At 43.7% G+C, this 19,353-nt stretch overlaps 2 protein-coding genes across 9 annotated transcripts in view; one reads left to right on the top strand and one right to left on the bottom strand.

Annotated features, from left to right (window-relative positions):
• The window catches only part of LOC111751266 (uncharacterized), a 45,787-nt gene extending 42,159 nt beyond the window's left edge, over positions 1-3,628 (bottom strand). The window contains exon 1 of the mRNA XM_064271936.1: positions 3,380-3,628. Coding sequence (XP_064128006.1) covers positions 3,380-3,628 — 249 coding nt within the window. The remainder of the gene's footprint in view (positions 1-3,379) is intronic.
• Positions 1-19,353, top strand: part of PSD3 (pleckstrin and Sec7 domain containing 3) — a 696,342-nt gene that overhangs the window by 23,616 nt on the left and 653,373 nt on the right. The window lies entirely within an intron of this gene.

Here is a 19,353-nt window from a genome sequence, read left to right as displayed (position 1 = left end):
TATTGAACAAAAAAAAAAAAGAAAGGACTAGCAATTACTTCTGAGAAAGCAGCCATTGAGAACCCTTTGGAGAACAGTTCTACTCTGGCATATATGGAGTTGCCATGAGTTGGCGTCAACTGGACAACAACTGGTGGGCACAGCTTTAAGAATAATCTTATATGGTTACCCAGGGACTGGGACCAGTGCCACAGGGCGGGGGCAGGAGAGATATCTTCAGTTCCCACAGAGCTTCTGAGCATAAGTTTGAGAGCCACAGGGCCTGCGTTCTACTCCCAACTGTGTCTCTAAGTTGCTTTGTGGACAAATAGCTGGGTCAGATAGCTTCCCTGAGCTTAGCTTCCTCAAGATTAAAATGATACAGGTGTACAAGGGAGCCTCTAAGAACTTTCTTCTGAACCTGGGGCCGTTAGTCCCAGAAACTAAGGTAGAAGTACCTGAAACATGGGTTCCCAATCCCTTTACTCCTGCTTGCATCCTTTAAGGGAGGAGCAGAGCACCTCAGCGTCAGAGCCCAACACAGAGTGTTCATACTCCCTGGGGCATCCTGGGTTCTGATGAGGCTGTGTCTAGTTGACCCCTAGCTGTGGTCTTAGAGAGCTGTGCAAAGAGCAGACAAGCTGCCCCTGGCTTAGCCCATGACATGGCAAACATCCCTAATGGATCATGATGTTGTTTTCCTTAAATCCCTTCTCAGTCCAGAGCTCCAATCAAATACTGCTCACAAAGTAGATTAGGCTTGCAAGACCAAGCTTCTTTGTCATCCCTGTTCTCATCTCTGGCTTTCTAGTTTGACATTCTTCATCGGTAGTGTTAAAATTAATTAGTCTTCACAGGAAATTCAGCTATTGTGAGAGTGCCTACATTTTAATTAGGGCTTTAAGAATTTGTACTCTTTAGGGGACAGCCTTTGTATTTAAGTATTTATATTAATAGAGAAATTAGTTGTCATAATTCAACACTGGGTAAGCAAAGATGCAGTAACCACAGAATTACGGCTTTTGGAGAGGAGAAGAGAAAAAAACACATACACACCAATGTGTCTAGATGTCCCTTTGGTCGCCTGGAAGAGACAGTACATGTGCTCATAACACATTCAGTGATAATACTGTTTTCTCATTTCTGAGTAATGGTGTTACTTGCATCTCCTTTGGGAGATTTCCATGACCTAATGGAGTTTCACACCATTTGGCCCTGATTATCTTTTACTTAATTTAATGCATTTGGTTTAATTTAGACTGTTCTACACAAAGCTAACTTATTCACCCCTTTCCTTGTAAATACACATAGCAATTATTGGCAGGCAGCTATCACATCCTTCTTAAATGTTACAACTGGGTTACAAATTCATCTGTACTTGTGTTACATCATCTACTCTGATGTTTTGATACTCTTCCCAGAATCATTTTCAGTTTTTCTACATTACGATAAATGGCATAAGTACGTGTGGACTCATTGTCAACATACAAAGTTTGCATAGGTTCTTTATTCTCATTCTTTGCCACCTGGAATTCTGCCTAATAAAACTTGCATCTGACTTTTCATAATCTTTACTCACTCAAAGATAGTTTCTTCATAACTCAAGGATAGGAGGAGGCCAGGAGTAGGGAGCCCAGTGGCCAAAGCCTGGCTTATCAGAGCAAGCCAGAGGGAGACATGTTTCCATGAAGATGCAGGAGACAGACCGGGAATTTCTGGAAGGACTTGATAATAGGACTTCTGGGCTCTGATTAATATTTCTGAAAAACAGGAGAGGCAAAAGATGCCCATACCTGGGTAAAAAGCACAGTGGGTAGGCCTAGAACTCGCCTTGACATTGGAGAGAATTGAGGTATCAGTCATGTCCTGGAACACTGGTTCAGGATGGACATGAGAGGAAGGCTGACTTACGTGAAGCTAATAAAGCTTATGCTTTAGGGCCACTCGCTCACAGAGACCCCTTCCAAGACCCTGGCAAGGGCCTTAGCAACGTGTTCATATAGTCATGTGTTTTTGCAAAATTTGAAAGGAAAAAAAAAAAAAAGACATTTTAAGCAGTATTAGTTAAGACCCCTGTCTCTTTCCATACTTTCCTGCCTTCTCTCAAGTTGGGTGTGTTAGAGTACCCAGAGGCGTTTTGAGCATCCACCTATGAGGAAACTGAACTGAGAACACATTTAATTTGTACTTCTTGTTGTTAGTGCCATCGTGTTGGCCCCAGATTCATGGCAACCCCATGCACAACAGACTGAAATGCTGCCTGCACTGTTGTGATTGATATTGTTTTAATTTTCGGAAGTAGATCGCCAGACCTTTCTTCCTAGTCTTTCTTAGTGTGGAAGCTCTGCTGAACCTGTTCAGCATCATAGCAACACACGAGCCTCCACTGACAGATGGGTGGCGGTTGCACCTGAGGTGCATAGGCCAGGCATTGAACCCAGTCTCCTGCATGGAAGGCGAGAATTCTACCACTGAATTGTTACCAATCGCCAATCTGACACAAAGGGTCCTTGTCTTTTCCTGAGTAAGAATACATGTGAAAGACAAACTTTATCTTCAGCAAGATTTATTTTGCTTGAGTCAAGTAAAAGGAGTCAGCGAGGATCTAAGCCTCTCCAAAAGACTAACTTGAAAAGGGAAGCAAGGCTAGGGCTTATATGGGTTCGGTGGAGACAATAGAGTAATGAATACTTAGTGGGCTTCTTTCAGGGGGCAGGTACTTTTCAGAATGGCGGTGTATGCTAATTAGGTTGTGCATGTATCTGGAATCCAAGGTGAAACCCGCTGATATTCAAGATGGAGTCCTCTCGGCAGCCCTTGGCATCACTTATTACGGGATATAGCACAAGCACATGATCTTGGGCACCACATCACCGTCTTCGGAGGGCTAAGGAAGGTTAAAGGGCGGTCACGCTTTGTTCTTCTGCGCATGCAGAGCCTGTAAAGGAGGAGGGGACTAGAAAAACACTAAGAAAGGGATAGTAATTCATGGGTTGTTACAATCGTATCTCATGTTGACAGGGTGTGTTTACCCAACTTCTACATGGTAATCTTTTAACAGGTCTTTTGTTCAGCCGAAGGCAGACACAGTTAACTCTGTCTGTCTCAATCTACCCTGAGAGATTTTCATACTCTTTATTCTTAAAGGGAACGTGGGTGAAGGTCTCTTCTGTAACTTCTTCATGCTGGCAAATGGGTGCTGTCCTGCCTAAGAGAATAGAAATCTCTCTCTGCCTGTTCTAGAGATATATAGGAACTAGGGTTATCTATAGCCGAGACTGGTTGGTATCCCTTTAGCATCATGAGCTTTATTTGGAATTGCTTAAGCCTGGAAGTCACAAATTTGACCAGTAGTTTGAACAAACACGGGCCAAAAAAAAAGCAACAGGAGGATTGTTACTGTGAGTCCCAGAAGGGGAAGGTAGTAAGTCAGGAAAGGCAGGTATTCCTTAATCTGGTTCCAGATATTGTTACTCATTTGGGTATGGGCTGTCTTTAACCATTCAGCACATTGGAGGATTCTCCAAGCCTGAAGCTCCACCTCCCCAGAAGTATTAACATACATATAGCAAGAGGTGTTTGCAACTGCGCAGACACTCCCTTGTTCGGCCAGGAGGAAATCTAAGGCAACCCAGTGGTCCATGCCCATGTTGGCGAGTGAATCCAGGGACTTCTGCAGGGCCAACAGACCCTGCCCGGAGTCAGTACTGACTTCTTGAAGGATCCTAGACACATTTTGGACCTGGGCATTACTATAAACAACACCTACCATGAGTCCAGTGAGGGCACCAACTAATGAAGTGATCCCTAGGGCTATAGGGGTAATAGGCTCCCTTTTTCTTCAAGTAAGGATTCTTGAAGAACCTGCGTTTGGAGTTGAACAGGCTTGGAAGATTGTAACTTTTGTTGTTAGGTGTTACAATGCCCAGGAAGCAGCTAGCATTCACCAACGCCAGGTCAAGACATCCCAATGCCCAGGTATAATTATTTTTGTCTAGGCAGGCAAACCAGAACCCTTTAGGGATGCATAGGAGTGGGCTGTGGTCAGTGTTGTATAGGTTTATAGAGGTATTGCCATTAAGCAGCCAAGAAAATAGGGAGCTGTTAGATGTTGAGTGTGGACTACAGCATAAGTAGTTGGGTTTCCATTGAAAGGTTTCCATACTCTGGGGCTCTTAAGGGGTTGTAAGAGCCAGACCTGGGAAGTAGTTAAAGGGAAGGTATAGATGGTCTTGTGTGGAGTACAGTCAGTGGTAGAACTTGTTCCATTAAGGTACAGTACTTGGAATGTGGTGGAGATGGTAACAGCTTAATTGGATGCCTACATTAAAAGTGAGCTTTGTGCAGAGCTATTGGTGTGGGTCACCTTCCTGCGATCCATCAGCTAGAACACAGCTCTGTTCTTGAGTGTAATTAAAGAAAATTAGAATTTTGCGGTGTCTAAAAAAAAAAATTCTTTTTTTTTTTTAGTGGGTCTTAAAAAAAAAAGGGTTTTATTTTTTTTTTGGGTAGTGGGTCTTAGTTTAAAGGTTCTATTGTTTTGGTCATAGTATAGGGAAAGGGAAAGGTTCATTGGGTTGAACCATAAGTCATGGTTGCAAAATATCCTCTCTACCAGTAGGACTGGCACCTGTGTGTAAGTTAGGGTAGTAGAGATACATGCATTGGGAGTGTCAGAAAAATTTGTAACTGGAAAAACCTCAAAAGAGGGGTGACTGGTTGTGGTGGAGTGTTGTTTGTGAAAACACATCCAGCAGTTAGTTAAGTTTGATGCTGAGTTGTAAGCCTGGACTAGTATGACTAATGAGTTGTCTTCCCAGTGTCCTGCTACTCCGTGCAAGAGGAGAAGTAGCAGGAGGGAGAGTATCAGTTTCTTGGCCATTTAGAGTTCGTTATCTGTCCTTCTGAACAAGAACTGGAGGACTTCGATGGGGCTGCAGGTATATCCAGGCAGGGCCTCTTCTGGCTCCCCGATTTCCTAAGGAAAATAAGGTTTAAGTCGAGAGTTATGAACCCATGGTTTTATTCCCTTCAGTTTTACGTCCATTGGAGTAGCTAATATGACCTGGTGAGGTCTTTCCCTTTTTTCTTGAAGTTGGTCTGCCAGGACTCTTCCTTCCAGGATTTTAGCAAGACCCAATCCCTGGATTGAAGGGTGGTATCTTCACCTCTAGTGGGGGGCGGGCAATATTTAGTTTCCATATTCTCTGAGGGCTTCCTGCACCTGGCCTAGATTTATAACATACTGCAGGGCATTAGTTGTCTCAGTATCAAAGGAAAGGTCTTCCATATAACATTTCAAAAGGACTGAGCTTTAACTTACTCTTGGGGACCATTCTGATTCTTAATAGTGCCACGGGCAGCAACTGTAGTCAGGTCTCTTGAGTTCCCTGGCAGATATTTGCCAGGTGCCTTTAAAGGGTTTGGTTCATTCTTTCTACATTTCCAGATGATTCAGGATGCCAGGCAGTGTGTAATTTATAACTAATATTTAAAGATGATGCTAGGCCCTGGGTAATCTTTGGTATAAAGGCAGGGCCGTTTTTACTTTGGAGCGATTTTGGCAGACCGAAACAGGGAACAAGTTCTTTGAAGAGGGCCTTACATACCTTAGTGGCTTTTTCTGACCTGGTGGGGAAGGCTTCGATCCACCCTGTGAACATATCTATGAAGACAAGCAGATACTTATATCTTTGTTTAGGAGGCATCACAGTGAAGTCTATTTGCCAGTCTTCTCCCGGGTATGAGCTTTGATGCTGGATTGGTCGGGCCAAAGGAGAAAGAATGGGGTGATTTTGTGGATTGTTATGTAGGCAAGTTTTGCAGGCCTTTATCACTCATTTGACTGTTCTTTGTAGGCCTCTTCCCTTGGCTACTCTTTTTAGTAGATTAGTTAGGGGTTCCTGTCCATAGTGGGTGGAGTCATGTAGGCCCTTGACAACTTTCCAAACCATTGAGCTAGGGATTCATATTTTCCCTTCCTCATTTTCAAACTATTCTTCAGAATTTGTCTTGTAGCCCTAGGCCTTTGCCCAACTGTGTTCCTCTGCCTCATACTTTGGACCCTTGGTCACAACTTGGCTTGGAAACAGCCCTAACACAGGTTCGGGTGTCATGGTTATGGCTGCCTGCCTTGCTGTTTCCTTGGGCTATCCAAGTATCTTTTTTTGGTGTCCCTTAAAGTGCATCACTGCCACTCTCTTAGGTAGCTGTACTGCCTCCAATAGTTCTAGTATAAGTTTGTTGTGTTTGATAGGTGAATTTTGAGCTGTCAACAACTCCCTTTCTCTCTAAATTGCTGCATGGGCATGGAGGACAAGGAATCCATATCTTGAATCTGTATATAGATTGAGGACCTTATTTTGTCCTAGCTGTAAGGCCCGAATCAGAGCTATAAGCTCTGCCTTTTGGGCTGAAGTACCAGGTAGCAATCCTTCATTTCTGTGATTTCACAAGTACTAACAATTGCATACCCTTCTTTCCATTTTCCTTCTTCTATAAGACTACTCCCATCAGTGAACCATTCTACGTCTGGGTTTTCTAGTGGTGTTTCTTGTAAGTCTTCTTGACTAGAATAGACCTGCTCTATTGTTTCTACACAGCTATGTTCTAATTCCGACATTTTGGTGTCGGGAAGTAGGGAAGTGGGGTTTAGAGCCTGACATTTTCAGGGTGACTTTGGGGGTATCTAACAAAATGGCCTGGTATTGAGTAATCTGACCCCCCCAGACAGCCATTGGATTCCTTTTATTTCTAGTACTGTGTGAACCTGACGGGGGTAAGAACTTCTAGGGGTTGGCCTAATATAAGCTTAGAGGCTTCTTTTACCAATAGGGTGGTAGCTGTCACAGCCCTAAGGCAGCTGGGCCACCCTTGGGCAACTGAATCCAGCTGTTTTGAAAAGTATGCAATGGGTCGAGTTGCAGGGCCCACCTGTTGGGTTAGGACTCCCAGTGCAAGACCTCGTCTTTCATGGAGATACAATTTGAAAGGTTTGACTAGATCAGGGAACCCTAATGCAGGGGCTCGGCACGATTCAGTTTTAAGGGCCTGGAATGCCTGTTGGTATTCCGACCTCCATTCCAGGGGCCCTTTCTCCTCTCCCTTTAGAGCCTCATACAAGGGCCTGGCTATAAGGCCAAAATTGGGTATCCACAGCTGGCAGAATCCAGCCATGCCCAAAACCCCCCCTCTAAGCTGTTTCTGGTTGGTGGGGGTGGAGAGGGTCTTGATTACTCTTTTTCTGTCGGGGCCCAGTATTCTGGCCCCTGGAACTAGCATGAAGCCCAGATACCGAACCTGGTGTTGTGATATTTGGGCCATCTGGCTTGACAGTGTTGTAGCCTTTTTCACCGAAGAAGTTGAGCACAGTAACTGACTTAGTATCTAAGCTTTCTTCAGTTTTCCTAGCTGTGGGAGATCATCAACATATTGGAAGATGACTCCATTTTGGAGTGTTAATTCCCTCAAATCTTGGGCTAAAGCATTTCCAAACAAATGAGGGCTGTCTCTAAACTCTTAAGGAAGCACTGTCCATGTATACTGGGTAGCTTCCTGGGATTTTGTATCTCTCCACTCAAAAGCAAATAGGTACTGGGAGTCTGGGTGTAAGGGAATGCAGAAGAAAGAATCTTTTAAATCTAAAACAGTGAAGAACTGTGCATCCCCTGGCACTAACGTCAGGGGGTGTATGAATTTGGAACTATTGGGTGGATAGAGACTATTGCTTCATTCACTGCTTGCAGATCTTAGACGAACCGGTATTCTCCATTTGGTTTCTTCACTGGTAAAATAGTAGTATTGCAAGGGGATTGGCAAAGACATATAAATCCTTGTTCTAGGAGTTTCTGCAGGACTGGAAGAATTCCTTTCTGGGCCGTAACAACTCAGCTGCGGGTAGAGCGGGGCCCTTTATGGTGAGTTGGGACAGAGTAGGCGGCTCCAGTGTCTAATAAGAATTCAATGTCCCTTCCTGCCAGTTGATGGCAACCTGAGGCTCCGCAGTGGAGATGATCAACATAGATTGTTGTCCTGGAGGCAGGTGTTCCCCCGGGTCCTGTCAGTCTGACAGTGCTGCTGCCAGGGTTCGGCCTCTGGGGTAGGGGTCAACCACACACCCGGTTTTGGGATGCTTGGGACATTCCTTTGCCCAAAGCCCTTCTTCCCTGCAGTTAGCACACTGGTTCAGGCCCAGCTGCAGGTTTGGTCTTCTTGATGGTCCAGATGTGGGTCATTTTTGAGCTCCCCAGGGGTTACCTCGAGGTGGGGGAAGGATGATGGCAGCTAACAACTGAGCTTTCTGTTCTATCCTTCTTTTCTGCTTTCTCTGCAGTGTCCGTATTGTTAAACACTTTAAATGCCTCTTTTTGGGTACTAGTCGCAAGGTTGGGGTCTGTGGGCCTGCCTCTGACTTCTGCAATTTCCTCCTTATATCTGCTGAGGACTGAGTTATAAAATGCCTTGCTACTAAGGGCCTTCCTTCAGCAGACTCAGGGTTGGTGTTAGTGTATTTCCTAAACGCCTCAGTCAACCTCTTGAGGAACACTGCTGGGTTCTCTTCCTTGTCTTTGGTCACCTCCCTTATTCTGTTATAGTTCACAGGCTTAGACATGCATATCTTCATCCCTTCTGAAATGCAAGTAATAAAATATCTCCTCCTCTCCCGATCTGTCCTATCCTCATAACTCCGTTTTGGGTCCTGATCAAGGACAGCCTCCCCTCCTACCCTGAGAATATCGTGTTGTGGGTTAGCTAATGTGAGGCTGTCTGCATGTTCTCTGGCCTTAGCAAAAATCCTAGTCGTCTAATCTGGTGTACAACAATTTGTTAGAACCACAACCATATCTCTCCAGTTAGATCAAAAGTCAGACTAAGCTTTACAAACTCTTCTCTAAACTTATCAGGGTTTTCAGAAAAATTCCCAAACTTCTCATTGCATTGTATGATGTCTGCTATTGAAAAGACAACATGTATTCTTGTTGTCCCACACTCTCATCCACTACTTGCCATAAGGGAAAAGTTGGGGCTTGTGGAGCCCCATGTGGAGAACTAAGGATCTGAGGTCCTGACGGGAGTTTTACCCAGAGAAGCAGTGGAGCCTGGGTGTGGAGTAGGAGAGGGTGGTGAGGTTGGTAAGGGAGGATACAGCTTCACTCCAGACCTTAACCCCATGGGCAAGGGATCAGGTTTGGGTTCTGCCTGAACTTCTGAAGAGGTGGCCTGTGGTGAATGATGTGGAGGTGGATTCTGGGGCTCTGCCTCCAGGCCCTCTTGCCCAGGTCATCGGTCCTTGGGACAGCTGGGTACCGAGGGGCTGTTGGCTTAGGTGGAGGCTGTAGCAGTGGGTCAGTTAGTATGTCAGGATCTGAATCTCTTGGAGTTACTCCCAGTGTTTTCCCCCAACGCATACACCCTACACTTTTTCCTTAAATCTGGGTCTTGGTAGAGAGACATAAATGCTAGCACATAGGGAATTTCCCCCCACTTCTGTCTCTTGCAAAACAAATCAAATTGCAGAATGGTGTCATATGAGGGTGACCCATCCTTTGGCCATTGTTCTCTGCTTTCGAGTTTGTATTGGGGCCAAGCAATGTTGAAGAAGATTAGCTTCTTTTTCTTTGGCTCATCTAGTTTGAACTTTGACCAGTTCCGAAGCAGGCATCCCAGAGGGGAATCTTTAGGGATGCTAGGACCGGCTTCCGTGTTTATATACCTTATAGCCAATTATTAAAGGCCCTGGAGATGGGTGGGCCCCTGGGTTTGAACCTTTTTTTCTCTCTCTTTTTTTTTAATCTTCACACTCTGCCCAGAGTGTTCTCTGTATTTTGATTTGAATCCCCATCTAAACTGAAAATGCACTCTCCCCGTGCATCTTTTTCTTCAGCCCAATCAGTAAACTCTCAGGAGTCTCTATAAAGTATGTTCCAATTCAACCTGAATTTCTTTTCGCCAATTAATTTCTATGCATTGCACACAAATTATACATAAGGCTCAGACAGAGGTGACTCAGATAATCTTGCAGTCTCAACCTCTCAGACAGCCCCGATCACACATAAGATTGACACATAAGATGAACAGACAAACAGAGAGCGCTCGGACCAGACAAGCCAGAAAGGGAAAGTGGGAACAAGGATGATTTTAGTGAGGTCTAACACATTACTAGGAATATCTGAACCTCCACTTCAATCTTCCAGATACTTCTTATCTCGATTAGCAGATGGAAGGGCTTTACTCTTTAAATCGAAATAGAGATGTCTGCATCCATTCCCCAGAAGCAGGGCACACCAACCAGAGACAGACAACATCCAGACACACAAAACAATGGCTGCCACACATTCATAAGCCTGCCAAAACTCTAGAGTCACCAATACCAAGAATACTTTAAATACGAAAAGAAAGGAGAAAGAAAAAAAAAAGTCAAAGAAGCAGACTATCAGAGCGCTCTCCGCGACTTCCTGCTGGAGGTATGCAACCTGCTCCAGAGCGCTCCCTGTGGCCTCTTCTTATCAGAGGCTCACGACCCGCTCAATTTGCTGAGTGCTCTCCACGACCCTCTGGTGGGGTCCACGACCCACCCTTGGGATATGCGGTAATCAGCCCCTAACAAGGACTTAATCCTTGTCTCCAAACTCTCTTTCATGAAAGCCAAACGGCCGGAACACTTTCCGCAAACCCCCCACTTTAGGGCTCAGGACCTGTCCAGTGGAAAGAGAAAAGAAGAAAGGAAAAAATTGGAGTACCAGAGACCAATAGAAGGGCCTCCTGAGAGAACACTTTAAAAACCAAAGGAAAGAAAAGAAAAAAAAGTCAAGCAAGTAGACTATTGGAGCGCTCTTCGTGACCTCCCACTAGGCGTATGCAACCCACTCCAGAGTGCTCTATGCAGCCGCCTCCTGTTGGAGGCTTGTGACCCGCTCAATTTACTGAGTGCTCTCTGTAACCTTCTGGATGGCTTCATGACCCACTTAGTGGGCACTCTCCACGGCTTTGTCTGAAGTCCGCGACCCACCCTTGGAATATGGGGTGATAAGCCCCTAACAAGGACTCACGCCTTGTCCCCAAACTCTCGTGAAAGCCAAATGACCGGAATGCTCTCTGCAAGCCCCCCTTTGTTGGGGCTTGCAACCTGTTTGGTGGAAAGAGGCAAGAAGGAGAAGAGAGAAGAGAGAAAGGAGACAGGGTACACAGAAAAAAGAGAATAATAAAAGTTGCTGAAGGGGGAAGGAGGACTGAGGGGGAGAGTCACCTGGACTTATCACTTCAAAGAGACACCAGACAGGAAGGTCCAGGCGGCCACTTGTCTCTGAGTAGAAGTCTGTTCTGGAGGCTCTGTCTGCATCCCCTAACTGGGGGTAATTTGAGCCCCTAGTCTCCTGGCTGGCTCGCCAATATTTATTACGAATTGCCGATCTGACACAAAGGGTCCTTGTCTTTTCCCGAGTAAGAATACACGTGAAAGACAGATTTTATCCTCAGCAAGCTTTATTTTGCTTGAGTCAAGCAAAAGGAGTCAGCGAGGATCTAAGCCTCTCCAGACCACTGACTTGAAAAGGGAAGCAAGGCTAAGGCTTATATGGGTTCGGGAGAGAAAATGGAATAATGAATAGGTTAGCAGCCTAGCTCTTAACTACTGAGCCACCAGTGTTCCTAGTTTGGCCTTAGTGGGATATAGTTACAAGGTGCACAGTAACTTTTGTGTTGAGTTGAATTATTGCTAGCCATCCTAGTATGGAGATGGATCCCAAGAATATTCCTTGTCATGGATTCAATTATGTCCCCCCAAAAACTGTATCAATTTGGCTGGATGATGATTTCTAATATTGTATGGTTGTCCTCCATTTTGTGATTATAATTTTATGTTAAAGATGTTTAGGGTGGTATTGTAACACCGTTACTCAGGTCACATTCCCGATTCAATGTAAAGGGATAAAAAGGAAAGAGAAGCAAGCAGAGAGTTGGGGACCTCATGCCACCAAGAAAGCAGTGCTGGGACCTGTTGAAAGATTACCATGTAGAAGTTGGGTAAACAGGAACCATACTCTGTTGTGAGACAGATAGGGTTAACAGTGCTTGTGGAACAAAAGGACTGTTAAAAGATTACCATCTAGAAGTTGGGTAAACATGAACCCAACCGGTGATTCATAAGACTGAAACAACCCCCCAGAGCTCATCCTTTGGACCCAGAGTCCCTGTGCAGAGAAGTCCAGGGGAAGACTGATGAGAAGGCCGACAGGAAGAGGAAGCTTCCCCTGGAGCTAACACCCCGAATTTGGACCTTTAGCCTACTTTACTGTGAAGAAATAAATTTCTCTTTGTTAAAGCCATCCACTTCTGGTATTTCTGTTACAGCAGTACTAGATGATTAAGACACTCCTACGTCCCCTTCCCTGTTGCTGACTCACCCTTGCTGTGACATGATGGTGCAGGGCCAGAGGCTGGAGTGAGATATGAAAAAGTCTAGCCACATCCAGAACCAGCAGTAGCTAGATAGTGGAGAAGAAGCAAGGGTTCAAATGTGTGATGATAGAATCTGGCCTGTGGAAAATCCTGCCAATTATCAGACACGTAAAATTACAGGCAGAGGATTCTATGTTCAATAACACCTTGTCAAAATGGAAGTTGTTTTCTGTCAGGAATAGACTGAATAATCCAGTATATAAATAAGAGAAACCTCACGCAATATTTTTTCTTTGTTGATGAAAATCAGCGAAATGAAATTAATCAGCTTTCTTATGCATGTAGAGCACAAACCTATACTGGTCCTACAAACGGAGTATGTCTGTGAGTGAAGTTTTGTGCTTTATACATCTGAACACACCAACTGTTTTTCAGAGTATCTTAACCCCATTTTATACTAACAAAGTAGGGTGGTTCCAGATGAAGCAATGTTGAAAATAGTCACTGATGTAGTAATCCTATAACAAAATGCCTGAACCCAATCATCAATAGTACAGTGCTAGCCAGTAGAAATATAATATGAGCCACATTAAAATTAGTGGTTCAGTGTTCTGCGTTAAGCGTTCTGCTGCTAACCAAAAGGTTGGTGATCTAAACCCAACAGCTATTCTGCGGGAGAAAGATGTGGCACTCTGCTTCCTTAAAGATTTATAGCCTTGGAAACCCTATGGAGCAATTCTACTCTGTACTATAGGGTCTCTATAAAGCAGAATCAACTTGACAGCAGTGGGTTTAGTAATTACATTAGGCTTGGTAAAGTAGAGGGTCAGTGACAAAGAGGAAGACTCTCAATGAGAAGGACTAACACAGTGGATGCAACAGTGGGCTCAGACCAGGAATGGATTACCCAGTAAGCAAGGTATGCACAAACGCGTGGTGATACCACATGAAATTAGGCACTACAGATTAGTAAGTAAACACAGCTAAGCCCATGTGTACCTTGCTCACTGGTTAATATTTTAAATTCCTCTTTTTGTACTCAGTCTTTGAAATCTGGGGTGTATTTTACTTCCCCAAACCAAAAGCCCATTGCCGTCAAGTCGATTCTGACTCATAGCGACCCTATAGGACAGAGCAGAACTGCCCCATAGAGTTTCCAAGGAGCACCTGGTGGATTCAAACTGTCCACCTTTTGGTTAGCAGCCATAGCTCTTAACCACTATGCCACATTTTACTTCACAGCATGTCTCAGTTCTGACCAGCCACATTTCTAGTGTTCAATAGCCATAAGTGGCTAATGGTCACCATGTTGGACAGTGCAGGTATACCAGTGTGTTTTAAACACGTACACCAACTTGAATTTTTCTTTCAAGGGTCTAAATAAATGTAATGAGGCAGTTTGGCCATTATAAAGTTGTTCAAGCTTTGAACAGATGTATAATCTAATAGCAAGCTAACTCACTGCAGGGCCTGATTGTGCAAACTAAGAAAACCCTTGATTTTTCAGGCAATGCCAGAATTGGGGATGTGGTCATCAAAAAGTAATTTTTGAGTTTTTGATTCCTAAGATCCCACCCAGTAAAATCCCTGGGATAGCATTTTCCCTAAAAAGGAACAGGGCAGAGCACCGTGGGTTTGAAGCAGCACATACCAATGCTCAAATTCTGACTTCTGGGGACTGAACCTCTCCCATGTTGTTTGAGGAGCCACAAATGATGAAAACAAAACAGGAGGAGTGGCCTTGGCAAGAGCAGCCACAGTGGGAGCCCCAAGGAAAGTCGGTGACCAAGTAGCCGAGCCACAAAGATTTCAAAGGGAGCATTCTGAGCAAAGCTTTAAGGGGAAAGGAAGGGACTCCTGGAGGGAATAATAAAGGATTAACTTTACTGAATGTCAACAAAGGTGTGCCAGGGCCTAGGCTTGCAGCTTTGTACAGATAGACAAAGCACTGAGCATCAGAACAAGCTGCAGTTTAGGTACTATTATTCGAAATTCAGAGATAATACCAGTAGAACTTGGATAGGTGAGCACCGTGTGTGACATCACAGAGTAAGGTAAAGAATTAGAATTTGAGCATTGGTATGTGCTGCTTCAAACCCACGGTGTTCTGCCCTGTTCCTTCTTAGGGAAAATGCTATCCCAGGGATTTTACTGGGAGGGATCTTAGGAATCAAAAACTCAAAAATTACTTTTTGATGACCACATCCCCAATTCTGGCATTGCCTGAAAAATCAAGGGTTTTCTTAGTGTTACCATTAAGCCTTTTCTCAAGGTTATCCTAGGAAAAGAAGGATTACTCACAGGCCAGAATGCAAACAAATGCAACATCACCTGCTTAGATGGCTTTATAAAGATTCGTTTTATATTATGTTTACTACAAACGCAGTATATCATATAAGCAGGGTCCTCCTACGTCCTTCAGTGTTTCTAAATTCCATTTGAACTAGTACAACTCTTATTTCTCTCAGACGTTTTGTTGCCTAGAGCTATTCTGAAAAATGAAAATGATGGAGTTTACTCCTCCTTCTTATCTTCTGTCTCTCCATTGAATATGTTTTTGAAGCAGGGAAGGCACTTCTAAAGGAAGGAGGAGTAAAAGCAACTGAGAAGAATTCCCAGTCTGGAAGACCAGCCTCCCAGGAATTAAAAGCTGACTGTCTGCTTCAACCTCTAGTTTCTATCTAAGGAGCACTCGGTTTAGTCATGAATTAAGAGATCTAAGTGGCTTGAAGGTTAACCTGGATAATTATCTGTTGATTGGGTTTTCCACTTATTGACTATATGACTCTAAAGGGAGGCTTGAATAACACTGAGGAACCCTCCTGCTTGTTATTTTTGTTAAAAACAAAAAAAAAATCTGTTGCCATCGAGTCGATTCCGACTCATAGTGATTCTATAGGTCAGGGTAGAATTGCCCCGTAGAGTTTCTAAGGAGCACCTGGTAGATTTGAACTGCTCACCTTTTGGTTAGCAGCTGTAACACTTACCCACTATGCCACCAGGGTTAGGTGCCATCAAGTCAGTTCCGACTCATTGTAAACTTATGTACAAGAGAACAAAATGCCATCCTCACAAATCGTTGCTATGTTTGAGCTCATTATGGCAGCCAGTGTGTCAATTCACCTAATTGATGGCCTTTCTCTTTTTCAATGACCCTCTACCAAGCATGATGTCCTTCTGCAAGGACTGGTCTCTCCCGATAACATGTCCAAAGTACATCCTCGTTTCTAAGTAGTAATCTGGCTGTACTTCTTCCAAGACAGACTTGTTCGCTCTTCTGGCAGTCCATGGTATATTCAATATTTTTCTCCAACACCATAATTAAAAGGCATCAATTCTTCTTTGGTATTCCTTATTCATTGTCCAGCTTTCGCATGCATATAAGGTGATTGAAAATACCATGGCTTGGGTCAGGCTCACCTTAGTCCTCAAAGTGACATCTTTGCTTTTGAACACTTCAAAGAGGTCTTTTGGAGCAAATTTTCCCAGTGTACTATGTCATTTGATTTCTTGATTGTTGCTTCCATGGCTATTGATTGTAGAGCCAAGTAAAATGAAATTCTTGACAACTTCAGTCTTTTCTTCATTTATCACGATGTTGCTTATTGGTTTGGTAATGAGGGTTGTTTCTCCTTTACGTCAAGGTGCAATCCATATGGAAGGCCGTAGTCTTTGATCTTCAGTAAGAGCTTCAAGTCCTCTTCACCTTCAGCAAGTAAGGTTGTGTCATCTGTGTATTGCAGGTTGTTAATGAGTCTTCCTCCAGTCTTGATGCCGCACTCTTCTTCATGTAGTCCAGCTTCTCAGAGTGCTCAGCATAAAGACTGAATAAAAAACCGATAGGTATTCAGAAAAGATATAACCCTTGATGCACAACTTACCTGATTTTAAACCACGCGGTATCTCCTTGTTCTGTTCGAATGACTGCCTCTTCGTCTAAGTACAGGTTCTGCATGAACACAATTAAGTGTTTTGGAATTCCCATTCTTCTCAATGTTATCCATAATTCTTTATGATCCACGCAGTCAAATGCCTTTGAATAGTCAGTAAAACACCGGTAAACATCTTTCTGGTATTCTCTACTTTCAGCCAAGATTCATCTGACGTTAGCAATGATATCCTTGGTTCCACGTCCTCTTCTGAATCTGGCCTGAACTTCTGGCAGTTGCCTGCTGATATACTGCTGCAACCATTTTTGAATGATCTTCAACAAAATTTTACTTGCATGTGATATTAATGATATTGTTCAATAATTCCTGCATTCTGTTGGATCACCTTTCTTTGGAATGGGCACAAATATGGATCCCTTCCTGTCGGTGTTTCACATCAGTTCCATCATCAGGTTGTACAGCCATCACCAATATCTGTTGCCAAATTTTCCAGCACTGTAAACAAAAAATCAATGCTTCCTAAACAGTGACTGCCCATTTTTCCCTCTAGCTCCCGTGCCTGGTAACTGCTAATAAACTTTGGTCTCTATACATTTGCCTCTTCTGGATATTTTATATGAGTGAGCTCATTCAATATTTGTCCTTTTGTGATTGATTTACTTCGCTCAGTATGTTTTTAAGGTTTATCCATGTCATAGCATGTATCAGGACTTCATTTCTCTTTAAGGTTGAGTAAATATTCCATGGTATTATGTACCACATTTTGTGTGTCCATTCATTTTTGGCAATTGTGATTAATGCTGCAAGAAATATTGGTACACACATATATGTTTGCATCACTGCTTTCAAGTCTCTTGGGTAATATACCTAGGAATGGAATTGGTAGGTCATATGGTAGTTGTATAACTTTTTCTCAACAACTCGTCTTGTAGCTGCACCATTTGAATGGATCCCAGGGCTTCCTCATCAGCAAGGGAGGAAAGAATTAGTCACACAACCTTGCCTACTTGCAGAAGAACTGGGGTTGTTGGTAAGCAAATGGAATATTTAGTGAGTCCTGTCTCTGCCACACCAGTAGAAGAAGAATTTAAAAACTACCTAGACATTGGCATGTGGTGGCATGGGTGGGGGTTGATGCAGCACCTAGAATTTGTAGAGCTCAGCCAGGGCCATGGAAAAATTGATCCTGTTTGTAGAATGTGTGCCCACATGGTTCTTCTCTATTCTGGCCTCACTTGCATTTATCCCATTACTGCTCACAGATGGTTGTCAAGGAACCTCTAATTACACAGTTGTGGATAATTAAAAAGTAAATCGATAAAGATTTTAGGTCTAGTCGGGGGCTAGGAGGGCATGGTTTGCTGAGATCCAAGGCCATGGCGAGTTACTGACCACAATAGCTTTTCAAGAGTGGGGACACGACTGTCCCCACTTCCCTTTTCCCACTGTCCCCACTTTCCTTTTCACTTTCAGCTAATTTGTGAGGGAAAATAAACTAGGTGACCTCTGGATGAGAGCGAAAAAGAGAAGGGGGAGAGAGATTGCCACCATACTGTATACTGGGAAAAACAATTGTTGCTATTGTTGTTAGGTGCCATTGAGTCAGTGCTGACTCACAGCGACCCTGTGTACAACAGAGTGAAACACTGCCGGGTCCTGCGCCATCCTCACAGTCGTCGTTACGCTTGAGCCCATTGTTGAAGCCACTGTGTCAATCCGTCTCGTTGAGGGTCTTTCTCTTTTTCACTGACCCTCTACTTTACCAAGCATGATGTTCTTCTCCAGGGACTGGTCCCTCTTGATAACATGTCTCAAGTATGCTGTAGTCTCACCATCCTTTCTTCTAAGGAGCATTCTGGCTGTACTTCTTCCAAGACAGATTTGTTTGTTCTTTTGGCAGTCCATGGCATATTCAATATTATTGCTATTAGTTGTTGTCAGATTGGCTCTGATTCATCGTGACCCCATGTACAACATAACAAAACATTGCCTGGTCCTGCACTGTCTTCATGGCATGTTTGAATCCGTTGTTGTGGCCATTTGTGTATTTTGAGCACCTTCCAACATAGGGGGCTCATCTTTCAGCACTATATTGACAGTATTCTATCGTGATCCATAGGGTTTCAGTGGCTAATTTTTGGAAGTAAATCACTAGGCCTTTCTTTCTAGTCTTAGTGTGGAAGCTCTGCTGAAACTTACCTATCATGGGTAACCCTGCTGGTATTCAAAATACGAGTGGCATAGCTATAGGGTTCTTACGAGTTGGAATCGACTCGACGGCAGTGGGTAGCTTCCAACGTCAAAGCAACACACAAGCCACTGCAGTAAGGCAAACTGACAGGTGGGTGGTAAAACACTGAGAAATGTGAGGAAAAGCATCCCAATGTGTTAATAGTAGTTGCTTTTGGGTAGAAAGATTATGACTACCCTTTTCTCTCTCCTTTTTTCTCTTTTCTTTTCTGTATTTTCATTTTTTAAAATTATGCATTATTAGTTTGTATCATTGGAAGGCAACTTGTTTTATTTAAAAACAATAGAGAAGTTTCATTTGTTATGACAATGATTCTGTGAAGTTGACATCTAGAATTTTACTTACCTTAATTTTCTACACCGTACAAGTGTGTGACAGAAAACATTAGCAAATAATTCTCTCAACTTCTTTGTGAAATCAGTAGTAGACTCGATCAAGGATTTGAGGATAGAGTTAGTACCACTGTCCTTATGCAGCCTGGGGTGGGGTGGGGTGGGGAGAGAAGGGTCCGGAGAAATGGGGTAGAGCCTCATCCCTGGTGGGGGCACGTGGGCACCCACCTCACTCCCCTGTGGGGAGACGGGGGCTGAATCTGAACAGGACCAGACAGAACCAGGAAGTGGCCCTATTCTCCCAGGCACTCATTTCTTCCCGTATCTTCAGTGATGAGCAGCATCTGACTCGTTCATCTACCGAGAGGACCTGCCCTTGCCCTCTGCCACATGACTGAATAATGACCAAAACTGTTTTTGGATTGTTAAGAATCTTATATTGATAGGAATGCTTAAAAAAAAAAAAAAACTTTAGTAAAAATGAAACGATCGTTAACTATGTAAT

This window comes from Loxodonta africana, chromosome 19 (assembly GCF_030014295.1).
Source record: "Loxodonta africana isolate mLoxAfr1 chromosome 19, mLoxAfr1.hap2, whole genome shotgun sequence".
Taxonomy (NCBI): Eukaryota; Metazoa; Chordata; class Mammalia; order Proboscidea; family Elephantidae; genus Loxodonta; species Loxodonta africana.
The sequence above is the reverse complement of the archived record's forward strand: the minus strand, read 5'-3'. Positions and strand labels throughout refer to the sequence as shown.